Genomic DNA, 18173 nt, shown 5'->3' on the forward strand with positions numbered 1-18173 from the left:
GCTCTAGAGCCCGTGAGCCACAACTACTGAGCCAGCGCGCCTAGTGTTCCACAACAAGAGAAGTCACCGCGATGAGAAGCCCGTGCACCACAATGAAGAGTAGCCCTCGCTCGCCACAACTAGAGAAAGCCCGCGCAACAATGAAGACCCAATGCAGCCATAAATAAATAAATCAATAAATAAATTTAAAAAAAACCCAAAAAACAAAACAGTGTATCAAATTAAGACTGTTCTTTTCCTAGATGCTAGGACATTTTTTTCTTTTATATCATTAATGGGCATTGAATTTATCAAGACAGTCATTTAAAATATTTTTATTTATTAATATAATAGGTTAAATTGATATATAATCTAATGCTGAACCATTCTTCTTTCTTTCTTTCATGAATGACAACTTTTTACACTGAAAGGCTGCTGAAAAACAATTACTAGTCCTATTAAAAAAAATCCAACATCTTAATTGAAAAGTATGGTGACTGTATTTACTCATTAACTACTACTGAAGTTTTCTAAAACAACTTGAAAACATCATGTGTGTGTTTAATTTCAGTACAATGGATTCAAGATCAAGTATACCTGTTACATGTATTACGGCTGGAGTATAAATGTTCATCGTCATCACCATCATCATCGTCATCACCTTCACATTTTCTTTTAATGTGTTTGATGATTCATGGGCAGTATTTTGTGATGGCACCGTGTTAGTGTTAATAAGAATGTTTTGGGACCCTATTAATGATGGATTAATCCGACATCTGAACTGCTGCTGTTGCAGGAACTGATGCTTTTACAGCTAGGACTATGAAGTGAGCATCTGTACTATAAACCTTTGCTCTGTGAGGGACATTGGAGCCCCTTCCTTAGTTGAAACGGACATGATTTTGGGGGTTAGTGTGCCTGGAGTGGGAGTTCTTGGTCTGCTACTAACTGAACCAACACGTAACTATGGAACCGTTACTCTTCCTGCAGAGCAGATGCCTTTTTTGGTAAAGACTTAAGTTTATAGTTTGGACTGTCAAGCAATATCTATCAAGTGGCAATTTAGGGGCTGAATATGGCTTGACCAATGGCAAAAGAGTTTGATTTCTTTGCCTTCAACGTCTAATAAAAAATCTCTTGGGGAGGAGAGGTAAAAGATTGGTTAGTGCAACACTGCATTGCCAGTCACACATCATCTGCATCAACAGTAGCTTTCTTAGCGTGGCTTGAATAAATTTTCACATCATCTAAAATTGTGGTCACAAATTGAAAGGCGAACTCCAACGTCTGATTTATAACTCTTGGCTCATGGTCTGTAATCTCCATGTCCTTCAGGATTTGTGTCATCATCTGTGCATCTTTTGGCATGCTCTTGGGGGAAGGCATCTTGCCAGAATCCGTGATATCTAGTGATCAGACTCCTTGAGCTAAATCACCCACATGAACGTAGTTCAGTCCTGGTTTTGATGCAAGTCCTTCGCCTAGTGTGGTTTTTCCAATCCCTGGTTTACCTTGCCTGCTCCGCCCTCCAGCTCCACCCTGCCATACACCCTGACTGGTGAACAGTATGTTGGGCCTTTTCTTATTTTCTTAAATAGATTATATAAGGTGAAAATTACGTATCCTTCAAATGTGTTTCTCTCTTTATTAGGCTCTGATATTGTGCTACTTTCATGAGCTGAGAAAAATTTCAACTTCTTATATGCTCTGAAGTCAACTTATTTAAATGAGGAATAATCTGTTCCTTGAAGTTCGACTAGAACCACCTATTTATAACTCTCAGCCTGTTACTTTTTAACATTGTAGCTCAATGACGATATTTTTCTTTTTTCTATGGTTATTGCTCCATTTGGTTTTCTAATTCTTTTTGGAACAATTTTGGCTACTTTTTTTTTTTTTTTTTTACTGGAAAACATAACTCAGAACTATGAGCTTTAACTGATAAAGAAATTGGTATCAGAACAGGCATGAATTTGGTATTTATTTTTGGGCAGTGAAAATCCAGCTAATATCAAAGGTAGCCTTTGGCCTGCTGCCCATAGATTATCTTCTGCAATCAAGTATCACCTGAATGAAAGATGCGTTGAAGGCAAAGTGTTGGGGAACCAAGTGGTCTCTGCCACAGAACAGTATGGAGGGCAGATGGGATCTGTGAACTGCTGTAAAGAGGGGTTTCTTTCTGGACAGAATGACGAAAAAGAATGTGAAGCTTAATACTCTAAAAGTTTGGCTCAAGACAAGTCCCCAAACCATTGGCTTTCTATGTCTATGATAAAAATAATTTATCTTTTGCAGTCGTGAGGCTGATAGTAACTGAAAATCAAATCCAAAGTGTTACATTGAGAATTACTGTAGTGCAATATCAGTAAAATTCACAGCCTTGGGACTTCCCTGGTGGTCCAGTGGTTAAGACTCAGTGCTCCCAATGCAGGGGGCCTGGGTTCGATCCCTGGTCAGGGAAGTAGATCCTGCATGCCGCAACTAAAGACCCTGAAGGCTGCAATGAAGATCCCGCACGCGGGAATGAAGATCCAGCGTGCCACAGCTGAGACCCGGCAGCCAAATAAATAGATAAATATTAAAACAAAACAAAGGCTCATAGCCTTGCCAGGTCTCATATTTGAAAGTCAGAGCGTTGACCAGAAAAGAAAGCAGTCAGAGGACTCAGAGCATCCAAAGTCCTACCCCCTTGAGCCTCCCTGGCCAGCGGAAGTGGCTCCTCAAGGCTAATGGGTGACTTCTGACAACCCTTGTCAGCAGGAGAACATAGTGACATAGTTCTGTGACAGCCTTCTGTTGATCCCTTGTGGCAAATCAAGGTAAATAAGGTAAACTCCATGAAAATACATATGAGTGATGTTTCTGGAGAGCCAGTGTACTCGGGAGCGTCACAATGTCCGTCCTACGTACAAGTTGCTTTGCCTTACAACCTCCTACCATATGAAAGAGACAGAATACCATATTTTACTGATTCACATTTAAGAAAATAATTTATTAAGGTAAAATGCACATAACATAAAATTAATCATTTTAAAATGAACAATTCAGTGGCATTTAGTACATTCACAATTCCAACATTCTAACATCTCTGAAATGGAATTCATCTTACAATCAATGGTATGCTATGGCTTAACTGATACTGTTTTATAAAATTCTTCACAGTGGAATATAAATAAAGGTGCACCTTTCAGTTGATGGTGTCTTCGAGTAGTTGAATTTGGGTACTTGGTGGTTTTCTTGGATTTTTGAGGGAGCATACATCACATCTGGGTGTCCTGCAACCCACTCATTTACTGAGTGACCTGAAAGACTGTCAACTTGGAGAGGAGTCCAGAGCAAAGGAAATTGTCCAGGTGGTCTAGGCTGCAATGTAAGTAGATAGGCCACTTGGTCTCCATGACCCACCAGATCCCAATCATGTTTCAGGCATCTTGCTGAGGGAGTCTATAACGAGCCCAGGAGCAGCAGTGCAGAAGAAAGCCATGCCCTGTCTGATAAGTAACTGATCTCCTTCGAGAAACAGCTTTATCTTACTACTGGTTCCTGACAGAAACTGAATGCTTGTCCATGGGACAACCAGGACAAGTGACCTTGCAAACTGAACTGCCCAATATAACCTGCAAACTATTTGATCCACTCTAGAGTCTGTAGTGTCCAAAAGCATTCAGCATCAGGTAGAAAGGATACAAATGAGACCAGGCTTAAGCATGTTTTCCTTTACCACCCATCACTCAATGAATACTTATTGGTCTCAACAGGCAGAGACTGTTTGAATGGATAAAGAAAAGCAAAACCCAAATATCTGCTGTATATAAGAGATGTACTCTAAAAGATGAAAGAAAACAGAAGGAAAAAGACATACCATGCAAACAGTAAGCTTGTGAAGGCTGGAGTGGCTATAATATCAGATAAAGTATACTTCAAGACCAAGACTATTACTAGAGATAAAGATAGATCTTTCATAATGATAAAATGATCAATTCACCAGGAAGAAATAATAATTAAAAATGTATAATAACAGAGCTTCAAAATATGTGGAGCAAAAATTGACAGAATTAAAAGAAGAAATACACAATTCCACAATCATAGCTGGAGATGAAAAAAAAAATCTTCAGCAATAGACTAAGAGACATAAAAAATCAATAAAGACATAGATTATGTGAACAATACCATCAATCATCTTGCCCTAACTGAAATTTATAAAACTCTGTACCAGGACTGCAGGATAAACATTCTTTTCAAATACACACGATATGTTCACCAGTGGACCACATGCTGGGCCATAAAACAAACCTCAATACATTTGAAAGGATTGACTAGAAAAATGGTACAGATGAACTGGTTTGCAAGGCAGAAATAGAGACACAGATGCAGAGAACAAACGTATGGACACCAAGGGGGGAGAAGCGGGGGTGGGGAGTGGTGGTGGGACGAATTGGGAGATTGGGATTGACATATATACACTAATATGTATAAAATAGATAACTAAGAAGAACCTGCTGTATAAAAAAATAAAATTAAATTAAAAAAAGAATTTGAAAGGATTGAAATCATATAGAATATGTTCTATGACCACAATAAAATTAAATTCGATATCAATAATCATGATACCTAGAAAACGCCCAAATATTTGAAAATTAAGCAACATAGTTCTAAACAATCCATGGATCAAAGAAGCAATCGCAAGGGAAATTAGAATGATAATGAAAATGTAAAATGATTAGTAGGATGCAGCTAAAGCAGTCATTAGGGTGAGAATTATAGCTCTAAGTATTTGTAATTGAAAATAAGAAAGGTCTAAATACCCCTTACATTTTATCATGGAATGCTGACTTGCATCCCCAACTTTATGGTCCAGCGGATTAGATAATTCTCAGTTCACATTGGGTGGTTTCACAGCGTCTCGTGGACAAATGTTCAGTTTCTACCAGGGTCGCTGTAAGCCAAAGACTGCTTTTCAAGTAGTAGCCAGTGGTTTGCGGGTGGGATCAGAGCCTTACTTCAGAATCCTAGGAGCCCATGCTGTAATTCTCCAATTGGGGTTGCCAGAAGGTATATGTAAGTCTTTTGTCACAAAATACTTCCAAAACCATTGGGTCTATTGGATAATCAGGCCCGACTGGTAACACAGCTCGCATTGCAACCTGGATCTACCTTTTGGAGAACCCCCTTTGAAGCCAGGTTCCTCTCTAAACTTACAGATTACTGGTAAGTGAGTCAGAGCAGCATGCCCCAAAATAGTACACGTCGCCTCCAAACCCGAAGAGGGCCACCAAGCTTTTAACTCTTTCTTTGAGGTGAGTGGTATAAGCTGGGGCATCTTGTTTCTTACTTTAATTTTTATTTATTTATTTAGTTTAGGAAAGCTAAAGAACTGACTTGCAAAGAAGTTTGTAAGATACTCCAAGATTTTGGAAGGACTGGCTCAAAGAAAAATACAACATGTATATAAAAGAAGAAAAAAAGTTGTCTCAGTTTGAGCTGCTCTAACAAATACTATATAGCCTGAGTGACTTAAACAGTAGAAACTTATTTCTCAGAGTTCTGGCTGCTGGAAAGACTGAACTAAAAAAAAAAAAAAAAAAAAAAGCCAAATGGCATAAAATAGACCACAGGTGAGGGGAGCGAGGGTGAGGGAAGGGGCCAGGAGTCCATTCAGGAAAGCTGGTAGTTGTCGACGTGGAACTGGCACGGGAAAGAGAAAGGAGATGCCTGCAAGAGCACGAATTCCAAAACAGCTGAAATGGTGCGGGGAGAGAACTCCCACAAAGCCTGGAATACATGGGCGGTGAGTTTGACAACAGCAATCTTTTCCTTTGCGGAGGATGGAGGTGGAGTCTCCACTCAGCCGCAAACTCTGGAGACTCAGCGCTGGGGCTGGGGACGGGGGCGGGGCTCCCGAGAGCACCAAGGGAGGCGCTCCCCTCCAGAAGGCACCTGGCACTGTCTGGGCACCGCTCCCTGTTGGTGCCACACGTGTCTTCCAGCCATTCCCAGAGGAGGTCTTCATCTTTCTTTGGCCCCCAGAACTGGCCGGGGACCACACAGGCCTTGTCGATGCCACCGAACTCCAGCTCCTTGCCCTCGACTTTGCCAATCTCGCGCGCCCCACTGGCTTTCCCCCCAGGGGCGCAGGATGCTTTGGAGAGGTTGTCATCTTGATCAGGCCTCATTGGCAGCTCCAGTTCCCATCTACCTGTTTTTCTTTTTATTGAGGTACAACTTTCACACGATCAAGTGCACAGTTCTTAATGTACCAGCTGAAGGCAGTGATCACTTTTCCTTCTGGACTGCTGAGGCCTCTATGGCACAGGGCCTGGCATGTAGTGGCATATCTAAGTGGCTTACAGTAAGTACTAAACAATTATTTGTTGAATGAACTAACGAACAAAATCGAATCAATGTACATTCCCACCAACAGTAGGCTGGTGCCTATGTCGTCCATATCCTTGTCAAAAATAGGTATCACAGTTACGTTCAAGTTTTACCTATCTGACAGGCATAAAATGATTTCTCATTATAGCTTTCAATTTTTCAGCTCTTTCAATCCCAGTGAGGTGGAATGCTTATCTGTATGGTTACTGGCTGTTGCACTTCTTCTGTGACTTTCCTAATCATGTTCTTTGCGCATTTCAAAAAGTGGGAAATTTGTCCTATTAGTTGGAAAATGTTCTTCATAATTAACCTGAGCAAGACCAGGTCAGACTGAGCGGTTCTGGATCTTGATCACACCACACACAGACCACCTTCCCTTTCCCACAGTTTCTAAGGAGCCCCTGCAAATAGGGCACATGCTGGGAGAGACCAGAGGATGAGGAGACCCAGTGCCACGCTTAAGGAGTGAATAGTCTTGGTAGGAGAGGGGAGGAGGGGAGAGGGGGAAAGGAAGGAGAGAGCCAGGCCAGGCACTCAGGAGCTCCAGTCCACTCTTTCTGGGCGCAGCTGTGAACAGAGAGGCTGAGGAGGGAGGGGCTTCTGCGACTCTTTTTTATTCTGCATCCTACTGCCACAGCCAACCAGCCCCCAGTTCCAGCTGTCTCTACCGCTGCCTCTCACCAGGTTCTCCTGCCTCCAGCTTCATCCTCCCCACTGGCAAGCCACCAGTTATCTTTCTAAAAGATGAATCTGACTCTTTTCAGCCTTCTTCCTAACTCTCCTCCCCATGCCACCTCCACACACCCTTCAATGGCTTCACATTGCTCTCAGGATTGAATAAAAACTCTGTTAAAGTCAACTTTGCAGCCCCAGAGCACCCCAGCCTGAAGTCCCTCTCCCAGGCCCCTCAATAGGACACTGCAATGCAAGAGTCTCTTCAGAAGTGATGCTGGGTTCCTGAAGAGGGTCAGCTGGGTGGGCACCGCAGAATAAGCTCCTCTCGGGGCTGGCAGGGAGACCCGTTGTCACCTGCAGTCTGGTAGAGAAAGTGTAGCAGTGGCTCCCCAGAAGGGTCAAGAGAGAGGCATCCCTCTCTCATCCTCTTTTCCCCAACCCCTGGACTCAGTTTCCCGAAGGAATGAGCAGCTCTGGACCCGTCATTCTGGGGGATTTCTTAATGGCAGCAGCTAAGGTGGCACTCCAGGATGGCGACAGAACCAGGCCATGGCCAAGACAGAATGACAAATGATTAACCTTAGGGTAAACCCCTTATCATGGCCCCCAATGCCTACCTCTGATCTTAAGTCTTCCTATTCTCCCCCTCCTCACCCAACAGCCACCACACTGGCCTTTTTTCTTTATGTCCTTTCAACACATAGTTCCTTCCATTTTAGAGACTTTGCACGTGTTATTCCTCATGTCTGAAACTCTCCTTCCCCAGGTATTCTGTGGCTATTTCCATCACTTAAACCTCAGCTCTGATTTCAGCTCCCTGGAGAAAACTTCCCTGAGGTTCCACATAGTCCCCCATCCTATTACCCTATTTTATTTTTTTCACAGCACTTGTCACCATCAAACTTACACTATCTATTTTATTGTTCATATGCTAGTTACAAGCCCCACTGGGAAATATTTGTATCTCATTGACCCACTGCATCCCCAGAGCCTAGAATAATGCCTTACACATACACACATTTATGTACCATGATCCTTGCCCTCACAGAAATGATTCTATCAAGAGAAACATATCTTAAACAAATAATTATGCAACACAGTAACTACAGGCAGAGTCAAGGGTTTTGAGGCAGAGGTGCAGGACCCTCTCCCACTTCTCGCTCCAAGGATCATTCCCTTACCCTGTGGGCAATTTCTGCTGCAAGACTCTGGCTTCCCCTGTAAACTGTTTAGAGCTCAGAGGATTCACCCAGGAATCAGGCCTCAGGAACAGGGCAAGGTTTGTACCTCTAGGCCCAGTTCTTCAAACTTTCAGGGTCTAGCTAGGCTTGTGGGCTACAGCAGCTACGTCCCCATATGCCCCCAAGCCAGAATAACTTACGACATTGATAGCTCACTTGTGTGGGCTGTCTGCTTCTCCAGGCCCCGCTTGGATTTTTGACATGCCCCTGGCTTGGGGCCTGGTCTCCTTAATACCTTACAAGCTCCACTCCATCCCCCATGCTCAATGCCCAGTGTCCTCCATGTCTACAGGCTAGTTTGCAGAGGCTGAAGTTGGGAGCTGCTTCTCCTGTCCCTTCTGTGCTTCCTCAGGACCTCCTGTTCTAGAAGTTTCTCTCTCTCCAGGGAGATCAGCAAGTTTCTTCCTTTGAGGGATACTTCTTCCAGCTGCTACCTGTTTGGGGCTGTGTTCTTGGACTTCTTTGGAACCCACACTAGTGCAGTTAGCTCCCAGACTAGTGAATTTCCATGAAGCTGGGCTCCAGGAAAGCCCCATGAGGCCCCGACCCACACACCCCCCCCCCATCAGAGGAGGTGCAAGTGAGGGTCCAGACCTCACTCCATCTTGGCAGCCACCCTGGGAAACTCTGCCTTGTCCAGTTGATCTCTTCATCTCGAACGCGTAGCAGTATCTGGTACGTACTTAGCACTTAATGAACAGGGGCAATTAATACCACTAATTTATGTAATGAAAAAAGGCACCGTGCAAATGTTTTACATGGATTATTGGCACTCCACTTACGCAGGTACCATGACAATTTCCATTTTAAAGTGAAGAAACGAGTTCAGAGAAATTAAGCGACTTCCAAGATCACAAAGCTGTGCACTCTCTCCTCATTGCGCGACGGAGCAACGCAGAGGGAAAATGCCAGAAAGCAGGCAGCCCAGGAAACGCGCGGGCTCCTGGGAGGCAAGGAGTGCAGCAGTCCCTGCGCGGTCAGTAGTTTTCACACTGGGTTACCAGCCGGCTCGGTTTCCGCTAAGCACAGACCGGAAGTGTTCCTGACGGCCACATTTCTAACGCGCACGACCGGAAGTTTCTGTTTGCGGCTTTGCGGGGATAGGGGAGTCGCTGGGCCGCAGCCCGGACGTCTAGGTGCGGAGGTCCTGGGGCTTAGGAGACAGCTGGGGCCGTTAGGGAGACCCAGGCGGCGGGACAGTGGCGGGGCCCCGACCTGACCCTGAGCCACTCTCGTCCTCGCGGCCCGCCTCTCCACCCCGTCCCCACTTGGGGCTGAAGTGGCTCTGCCCCCCGATCTGAGCCTGGTAGCTCCTCAGGCACTGACTATTGACCTCGGGGCGCTCCCCCATCTCTCGGGCGCGATGGCTACGGGCGCGGATGTGCGGGACATTCTAGAACTCGGGGGTCCAGAGGGGGATGCAGCCTCCGGGACCATCAGCAAGAAGGACATTATCAATCCGGACAAGGTAGCAGTGGTGCCTGAGAGCGCTGGGTAGCGTTAGTGAAGTGGTGGGTAGGAGTGACAACGGAAGACGGCTCGGGGAGAGATGAGGTGCCACACTTCTGGTGAGATGGGCGGTAAAAGATGTGAAATAACGGGATAGAGAATATGTGTCACCTTGGTGAGATGGGATGGAGGAGGTGGGACCCCGTGGAAAATGGTGGGGACCAAGAGGGTGTGACATTTGTAAGACAGGACCTAGAGAGTGTGACACTTGTGGGATATTGGGGGGACATCAACTCGGTGTGACATGCTGAGAGATGCTGGAAAAGTATCTTCTGCTCTGACAGGTAGGGCTCTGAGGTACGGGTGTGGAGGGGAATGACCTGCTCAGACCCAGGTGCCCCTTGAGTGGGTTTCTGTACCTTCATAGTGTGTCATTATGTGTCACAGTGTGTATGTGTGTCATTGTACCTGTAGATGCTGGTTTGTTCAGGGATTGAGCTGGGCTAAAGAATTTTCAGGGAAGGGAGTCTAGCCTGTGGTTCCTCTCCTGTGGTTTCCCTCCCCAGAAAAAGTCCAAGAAGTCCTCTGAGACACTGACCTTCAAGAGGCCCGAGGGCATGCACCGGGAGGTCTATGCACTGCTCTACTCTGACAAGAAGCAAGTATTAGAATCCCAGATCCCCCAGGCTTTGGTCCCTGACCAACCTGCATGTACCTAACTCCTAATTTTCCCAGCCATTTTCTCCCCCGTCCCCTCTCCACACAGGGCTTCCGCTTGCTTAGGTTGTGGGAGCTCGGATGTCTCACTCCAGGACGTGACTTCCTTGCTCTATGGTAGATCAGCAGCCTGGGTCCAAAGGCTCTCTACACACCTTCTGACTGTAATCTCTCACCTCCTTAAACCCTGCTTCCAGGGATGCACCCCCACTGCTACCCAGTGACACTGGTCAAGGCTACCGCACAGTGAAGGCCAAGTTGGGCTCCAAGAAGGTGCGGCCGTGGAAGTGGATGCCATTCACCAACCCAGCCCGCAAGGATGGAGCCATGTTCTTCCACTGGCGACGGGCAGCAGAGGAGGGCAAGGACTACCCCTTCGCCAGGTTCAATAAGGTGAGCCACCACCATTGGGACGTAGGCCAAGGTTGCCCACCTACTCTGAGCCACTTGCCTGAGCACTCCAGTCTCCTAGTTGGCTCCAGAGGCCCCCTCAGGCCAGGTCATTAACAGTGGTTACCCACTCAGTCATTGGTGCAGATACCTCTGTGGGTCTTCACTGCCCATGGGATCCTGTCCTCTCCTAGACCTGCTCTGAGTTTTGGTTTGTTGCCTTAGCCTTTTATTTCTCGCTATTCTTCAGAGCTGTGTTCTAGGTGCTCTACTCTTCTCACTCTCTACTTTCTCCCTAGTTTGTCTCATTTACCCTGTGACCTCAGTTGCCCTCTGTATGCCATTAACCCCAATTCAGTATCTCCAGTCCAGAGCAGCAGTCCACATATATCCAGTCATTTGCTTACCTCTCTCCCTGAAGGCCCCACGGGTACCTCAGATCAAGTGGATACCCTTGAGCAGAACTCATAATCTTCTCTCAGTTCCCCACCCCCAAACCTGTTCCTCACATAAGTGAATGAATGACACCACTATCCACCCAATTGCCCAAACCAGAAATTTGGGAATCATCCTTGACTTAGCTTCTCCCTTAGCTCTCATATTATTTCAATCAACAATGGGACAAAGAAGGTAGGGGAAGACAGATAACAAACATGTAAGCAAATGAATTGGATTCTTTCAGATAAGAGCCGTCAATAAAATAAAACCAGAATATGAAATGAGATAAAGAGTGAACTTGTAGGTGTAGGGGAGGCCTAATAGATAGGGTGGTCAGGGAGGGCCTCTCTGAGAAGCTGGCATTTGAGTTAGACTTCAGTGATACATCTAGTCATTGAGTCCTGCTGACTCTGTTTCTATAATAAATCCCATCTGCCTGTGTTCTTCATTCTCTGTACCCTAATCCAAGCTGAATTATCTCTGGTCTAGATTACTGTGGCTCAGATGGAGCAGGGCCTCGTACAGACTCACCCAGCCAGGGAGAAGCAGAGCTGGGCTGGGCTCGGATTCCCTAGGCTGTTGTTTAAGCCACTCACGATATAGCCCCACAGTCTCTGCAGCTTGGAGCAGCCTAGACTTCGAGCCTGCAAGCACTGGGGGCTTGAACCCAGGACTCCCAAGTCCTGACTTCCTTCCCCTCAGCCAGTATACCCACCTGCACCTGGACACCTCCCCCTGGATGGCTCACAGGCCTCTCAGACTCAGTACGTCCAGGTGTGACCCCTCATTCTCCCCCATGCCCCCAAACTGGTTTTCCTCCTTAGGCCCCTCACCACCATCCTTAGGCCCCTCAGGTCCAGTGGAGGGAGAGGCTGGAGATGTAAGACTGAGAAGGGATAAGCAAGAGGTAAGAGATTTGAGGTGGGGGTGGGAAGGTTGGATGAGACCATTTGAGGTAAAGACAAAAGAGTGTTCATTTTGTATTTAGTAAATACTACTCCATGCCGAGTCAAGCCCGAGGCAGTGAGGGCACAAACATGAATCAGACACAGTATCTGCCCTCTAGAAACTCTGCATGTTGTTGGGGCGCTGGGGGGAGGCACAGGCAATTACAGTTTGGTGGGATACATGCCATATTGGGAGGAACTGAAGGTCATGGAAACTTCCTGGAGAAGTTAGAACTTGAGTTGAGTTTTTTTTTAATTGAGTATAGTTGATTTACAATGTTGTGTTACTGGTGTACAGCAAAGTGATTTAGTTGTGTGTGTGTGTGTGTGTGTGTGTGTGTGTGTGTGTATTCTTTTTCTTACTCTTTTCCATTATAGGTTAATACAAGATATTGAATAGAGTTCCCTGTGCTATACAGTAGGACCTTGTTTATTTGTTTTATATATTATAGTTTGTATCTGCTAATCCCAAACTCCTAATTTATCCCTCTCCCCCTTCCCCTTTGGTAACCGTTTGTTTTCTATGTCTGTGAGTCTGTTTCTGTTTTGTAAATAAGTTCATTTGTATTATATTTTTGATTCCTCATATAAGTGATATCGTATGATATTTGTCTTTCTCTGTCTGACTTACTTCACTTAGTATGATAATCTCTGGGTCCATCCATGTTGCTGCAAATGGCATTATTTCATTATTTTTTTATGGCTGAGTAATATTCCATTGTATATATATATACCACATCTTCTTTATCCATTCATCTGTCGATGGGCATTTAGGTTGCTTCCATGTCTTGGCTACTGTGAATAGTGCTGCTATAAACATAGGGGTGCATGTATTTTTGCAAATTAGAGTTTTCTCCGGATATATGCCCAGGAGTGGGATTGCTGGGTCATATGGTATTGATTTGAGTCTCGAAGGATGTTACCAGGTAATAGTAGAAAAGGAGTGCAGTGACTTGTTCAGGCAGAGGGGACATCATGAGCAAAGGCATAAATGAAAAATCAGTCATATGTGTGGGATGCTGTGGGCATTTCCCTGTTGATGGAGCCTGAAGTCCAAGGTAGGATATGGTGGGAGATGAGACCTGAGAGGGCAGCAGGGCCACGTCAGGCAGGGCTTGGCAGCCAGGCTCAGGAATTTGGGCTTTGCTCTGATGTCTTTAGGGAGCCACTGGCAAATTTTAAGTAGAGAGGTGTCGGGATCAGATTTGAATTTTAGAAAGATCGTGGTGACTGGGTGGAGAGTAAAGTCGAAGTAAAGGGAACTAACAATCTTCCCTCCAATACTGCTCTCTCCTGGGGTCCCGCTTTCAGTCTGTGGCTCCCCAGCCGCTTTCCTGCTCAAGCCAGAAACATAGGAGTTACCTATGACAGCGTCTTCTCTCACCCATCACAGCCAGTTGTCACATCCTATGATGTTTAATCTAAAGCCTCTCAAGTCCATGCCCTTTTCTCTACCTTCCACTGGTGCTGCTTTATTTCAGGCCTCTTCACTTCCCACCTGGATTATTTCTTAAACCTGCCAGCTGGTCTCCCAGGCTCATGTTTCACCCTGTCTTCACTGTTGCCAGGGTGGTCTTTGTAAAAGAGAATCATGACCATCTCACTTCTCTCTTTAAAACTAACCTTACTGACTCCCGTCAGCCACAGGCTGAATTCCAGACTCCTTAGCAGTCACACAGGGCTCACAGCAGCTTCCCTCTGTCAACTCTCCAGGCTCTCTTCAGGCCTCTCCCTGTCTCACCCTTTTCTTGTTTCCCTTAGTGTCCCTGACTGCCAAGCCCGCACACATCAGGCCATTTCTCTCTCATCGCTGTTTATGTGGCCCCCCTGCTTAGGAGTCTCTCCAGCGCCTTCCCTCCCTGGTTCAGTTCTACTTAACCTTAAGACTGAACCAGGCTCCATTTACCTCTTCCCTGACAACCCTTGTCCCAGGCTGCATCAGGTGTCACTCATTATACCCTAGGCATACCTTTGTCATCAAATTCGCTGCACTTTACTAAATTTTCAGCTGGACTGTGAGCTCTGAGAAGGCAAGGCCCCTGTCTGTCTTATCCAGCATTGTGTCCCCAGCATAGGGCTAGCAGGCCCATGATAAATATTTGTTGAATGAATGGCCATCTCCCTTGCTTGACGGTGAGCTTCTCTTTAGTTTAAGTAGCCGTGTTCAGAGAGGTCACATCTTGGCTGCAGATGGAGAATTGTTTGGAAGAGGATTAAATGGAGGCAGAGACGCCAGTGGGGAGGCTGTTTCTCTATCCAGGCAAGGGGTAGTGGTGGTCTGGACAGGGCTGTGGCAGAGGAGATACAGAATTGGGAGGTAAAATCCACAGATGTGGGAAAGGGGATGGGTCAAGGGCAAAGGTAGGATTTAAATATGCCTGCTAGGTTTCCGCTTGGGTGATGGTGACACTGACTGAGATCCGGACTGGGGGAGATAGGAGTTTGAGGGAGGGCGATGAGCTCAGTACTGAACATATTAGGATTTTTTTTTTAATTGAGGTATAATTATTATATATCATACATATATTAGCTTCAGGTTACAACATAATGATCCAGTATTTGTATATATTGTGAAATGACCACCCCAGTAAACCTAGTTAACATGTATCACCTGAACATATTCAGTTTGAGATGTATATAGGATCTCCAGTAGGAGATGTCCAAGAGGCAGCTGGACATAAGGGTTTTGAGAGCAGGTTCAGAGCCAATGTGGTCTTTGATGGAGAAACTTCCATGGTCCAGCCTAGCATTGTCTCTTTCCTGGGGTCTCTGACTGATAGACGCAGCTGGTGGTGGTGCTGTTTGTCCCTGAGGGAGGTCTGGGGGACAGGACATGGGTGTTGGGGTGGGGGGGTGTATGTTGCGAGTAGGATTCAGGTGCCTTTTCCTTAGAGACGTGACCTTGGCCAGCTCTGGGGGAGCTGCAAGTCTCACTGTCACCACTGGGTGGCAGGAGTGCTTCAGACAAGTGTGCCATGACTAGGGCTCCTGGGCCTTTCTCCAGAATTTAGCCATCTTCCTTACTCCAAAGTTGACCTTTGGACTCCCCAGAAGCACTTACACGTGGTCCCCTCACCTTAACCATTGGGTCAGGAGCATGTGTCCTGTTACCGAGGCTCTGGAGCCCAAGGCATGATGAAGTTGGTCCTGGAGTGGATTCAGAGGCAGGCAGCAGTTCTAGAGGCTGCCAGGGCGTTTGGTCAAGCAGAGAGTTTCTTTTCTTGCTCTGGAAACATCATCTCCAGGTGCCCTGTGCAGGGTTCCAGGCAGAGGATTTGCTTTTGTCCAGCCCAGGGATTGACAATAAACAGGAGGGGCTGTGGTCAGGCTGCTGGAGCCTGCGGGACGTGCCGTGACGTGGGCGTGCCCCCTGTCCCTCCATGCCTGCAGACGGTGCAGGTGCCCGTGTATTCAGAGCAGGAGTACCAGCTCTATCTTCATGACGACGCTTGGACAAAGGCAGAAACCGACCACCTCTTTGACCTTAGCCGCCGCTTTGACCTACGTTTTGTTGTTATCCACGACCGGTATGACCACCAGCAGTTCAAGGTGAGCTGGTATCGTGCATTTGCATGTGGGCCCAACCCCCGGGCGTGGCAGGCCCACTGCCTTCATGTTCTCCTTTCCACATGCCTCTGAGTATTCATCCTTCCTCTCTCTGTATCTTTATCCTCAGAAGCGTTCTGTGGAGGACTTGAAGGAGCGCTACTACCACATCTGTGCCAAGCTTGCCAACGTGCGGGCCGTGCCAGGCACAGACCTCAAGATACCAGTGTTTGATGCTGGGCACGAGCGACGGCGGAAGGAACAGCTGGAGCGTCTCTATAACCGGACCCCAGAGCAGGTCAGCCCAAGTCCCACAGACTCTGCTCCGTGCCGTGAAACCCCTTGACTGTTGCCTCCCTCCTCCATACCCTCAACTCCCTCACCCCAGCTCCCCTTCTTACCCCTCTTCCCGCCCCCATCCAGTCCTGCCTCTCGCCAGCCATCCTCCCTGCTCTCTGTACCCCTCACCTCCCTCACAATCCCCTGCTGCTCAGGTTCCCTCACAGACAGCCCCGGCACCCCTCCGTCTCCCCATCTCCTCTCACCGCCCCATGACCCTCACGGGCGTCTCAGCGTCTCTTTCCCAGGTGGCGGAGGAGGAGTACCTGCTGCAGGAGCTGCGCAAGATCGAGGCCCGGAAGAAGGAGCGGGAGAAGCGCAGCCAGGACCTGCAGAAGCTGATAACAGCGGCGGACACCACTGCCGAGCAGCGGCGCACGGAACGCAAGGCCCCCAAGAAGAAGCTCCCCCAGAAAAAGGAGGCTGAGAAGCCGGTGTGGAGACCAAGTCAGCCCAGCTCAGGGTGGAGGGCTCTGAGAGCACGCGGAGCCGGCAGGGGGCTGGGACTAACGCTGGGCCCTCTCCCCGTGACACCCTGGTCTCCGTAACTCCTTCTCCCCCAGGCCGTTCCTGAGACAGCAGGCATCAAGTTCCCAGACTTCAAGTCCGCAGGCGTCACGCTGCGGAGCCAGCGGGTACGTGAGTCACCTCCTTCACTGTGTCTGGGCCCTGGGCTCTGCGGCCTGAATGCTGCAGGCCATGGGGCCGGTGCAGGTGGAGGCGGACGTACTGGGATCTCAGGGGGATGCCAGGCCGAGCTCACAGCTTTCACTCTATTCCGCTTACTGGCTGTTTTCTTCTGTGACCCAGAGCTGCCTCTAGGGGTTAACTTCTCTTCCACTCCCCCCACTTCCTTTAGTCTCCTTCATTCTAAACCGCTTGTGGCGGGGAGAGGGCTTAGTTGCCTGGGTCATTGCAGATGAAGCTGCCAAGCTCTGTGGGACAGAAGAAGATCAAGGCCTTGGAACAGATGCTGCTGGAGCTGGGTGTGGGTGAGTGCGGGGGCCAGCCCCTCAGGACGTCCCCACCGAGGCTGCGGATGAAGGCCGGGCATGGGGGGGCAGTTCCGGCTGCTGGCCTCCCCACAGAACCCCAGCTCTGTCCCTGTGCCTTCCACCCACCTGCCCACAGAACTGAGCCCGACGCCCACGGAGGAGCTGGTGCACATGTTCAATGAGCTGCGGAGTGACCTGGTGCTGCTCTACGAGCTCAAGCAGGCATGCGCCAACTGCGAGTACGAGCTGCAGATGCTGCGGCACCGGCACGAGGCGCTGGCCCGGGCCGGTGTGCTGGGGGGCCCCGCCACACCGGCATCAGGCCCGGCCCCGGCCCCAGTGGAGCCGGCGGTGCCTGAACCTGGTCTCGGCCCGGACCCCAGCAAGGACGCCATCATTGATGTGGTGGGCGCACCCCTCACACCCAATTCGGTAAGAGGCCGGGAGAGCGCAAACTGGCCCTGCTAGTGAGCACACGCACGTGCGTACGCAGGCCCCACCCCCTCTAGTACCTGCAACAGGAGTCGTCACTCTGAGGGGTTCTGAGAATGAGGGAGTGGGTGGTCGGTCAGTGGGCATCACCTTCCTGACTCAGAGAGTGAAACACGTGCACCCAGCCTGAATCTGACCCGGGGGGCCATTGACCTCAGCACCTTCTGTGTCTCCTCAGAGGAAGCGACGGGAATCGGCCTCCAGCTCCTCTTCTGTGAAGAAAGCCAAGAAGCCGTGAGGGGCCACACGGGGTGTGGGATGGTGCTGTGTAAATAGAGCTGCTGAGTTGGACTGGGCTGCTTCCTTTTCCTTCCCACCACTTCTCATGCCCCTGGCTGGGAGGGTGGGCAGGAGGGGGATCACCGTACCCACTCCATGGGGATGGTGCTGGGGCTTGCCTGCACTGAGGCCCTTAGCAGCCCTTTAACCACTGACCAGCTTTGCCCAAACACCTGTATCCAGGAACACCCGTGGTTCTGCACTCAGGTTGGTTCACACACAGCAGTGACCGTAGATACCGGCTGCTTTGAACACAGCCTTGTGCTCAGACAGTCCCCAGGGCCCTGTGCATATTCGGTGTGGGTCCCCTA

The 18173-nt window shown here is 48.3% G+C and overlaps 1 protein-coding gene and 1 pseudogene across 2 annotated transcripts; one reads left to right on the top strand and one right to left on the bottom strand.

The window, feature by feature from the left end:
* Window positions 1–566: 566 nt before the first annotated feature.
* LOC132438950 (transcription initiation factor TFIID subunit 9-like) lies at window positions 567–6152 on the bottom strand (annotated as a pseudogene).
* Window positions 6153–9352: 3200 nt separating this feature from the next.
* On the top strand, window positions 9353–17879 carry DMAP1 (DNA methyltransferase 1 associated protein 1). Of its 2 annotated transcripts, none has more exons than XM_060004494.1 (10): window positions 9353–9738; window positions 10286–10377; window positions 10634–10829; window positions 15602–15760; window positions 15888–16055; window positions 16345–16530; window positions 16660–16731; window positions 17016–17088; window positions 17228–17523; window positions 17762–17879. In XM_060004494.1, the coding sequence occupies exons 1-10, from the start codon at window positions 9634–9636 to the stop codon at window positions 17819–17821; spliced, it is 1407 nt and encodes a 468-aa protein (XP_059860477.1). In that variant the 5' UTR covers window positions 9353–9633; the 3' UTR covers window positions 17822–17879. The 2 variants fall into 2 exon arrangements, with proteins under 2 accessions (XP_059860477.1, XP_059860486.1); XM_060004503.1 differs by lacking the exon at window positions 9353–9738 and adding an exon at window positions 9872–10063.
* The last annotated feature ends 294 nt before the right edge of the window (window positions 17880–18173 follow it).

This window comes from Delphinus delphis, chromosome 1 (genome assembly GCF_949987515.2).
Source record: "Delphinus delphis chromosome 1, mDelDel1.2, whole genome shotgun sequence".
Taxonomy (NCBI): Eukaryota; Metazoa; Chordata; class Mammalia; order Artiodactyla; family Delphinidae; genus Delphinus; species Delphinus delphis.

Bases quoted from the DNA above. Each gene is read 5' to 3' on its own strand.
- DMAP1 (XM_060004494.1), top strand. From the start codon at position 9,634: ATGGCTACGGGCGCGGATGTGCGGGACATTCTAGAACTCGGGGGTCCA. The intron at 9,739-10,285 runs GTAGCAGTGGTG...TTCCCTCCCCAG, and splicing joins ACATTATCAATCCGGACAAG to AAAAAGTCCAAGAAGTCCTC. The intron at 17,089-17,227 runs GTGAGTGCGGGG...ACCTGCCCACAG, and splicing joins GCTGCTGGAGCTGGGTGTGG to AACTGAGCCCGACGCCCACG.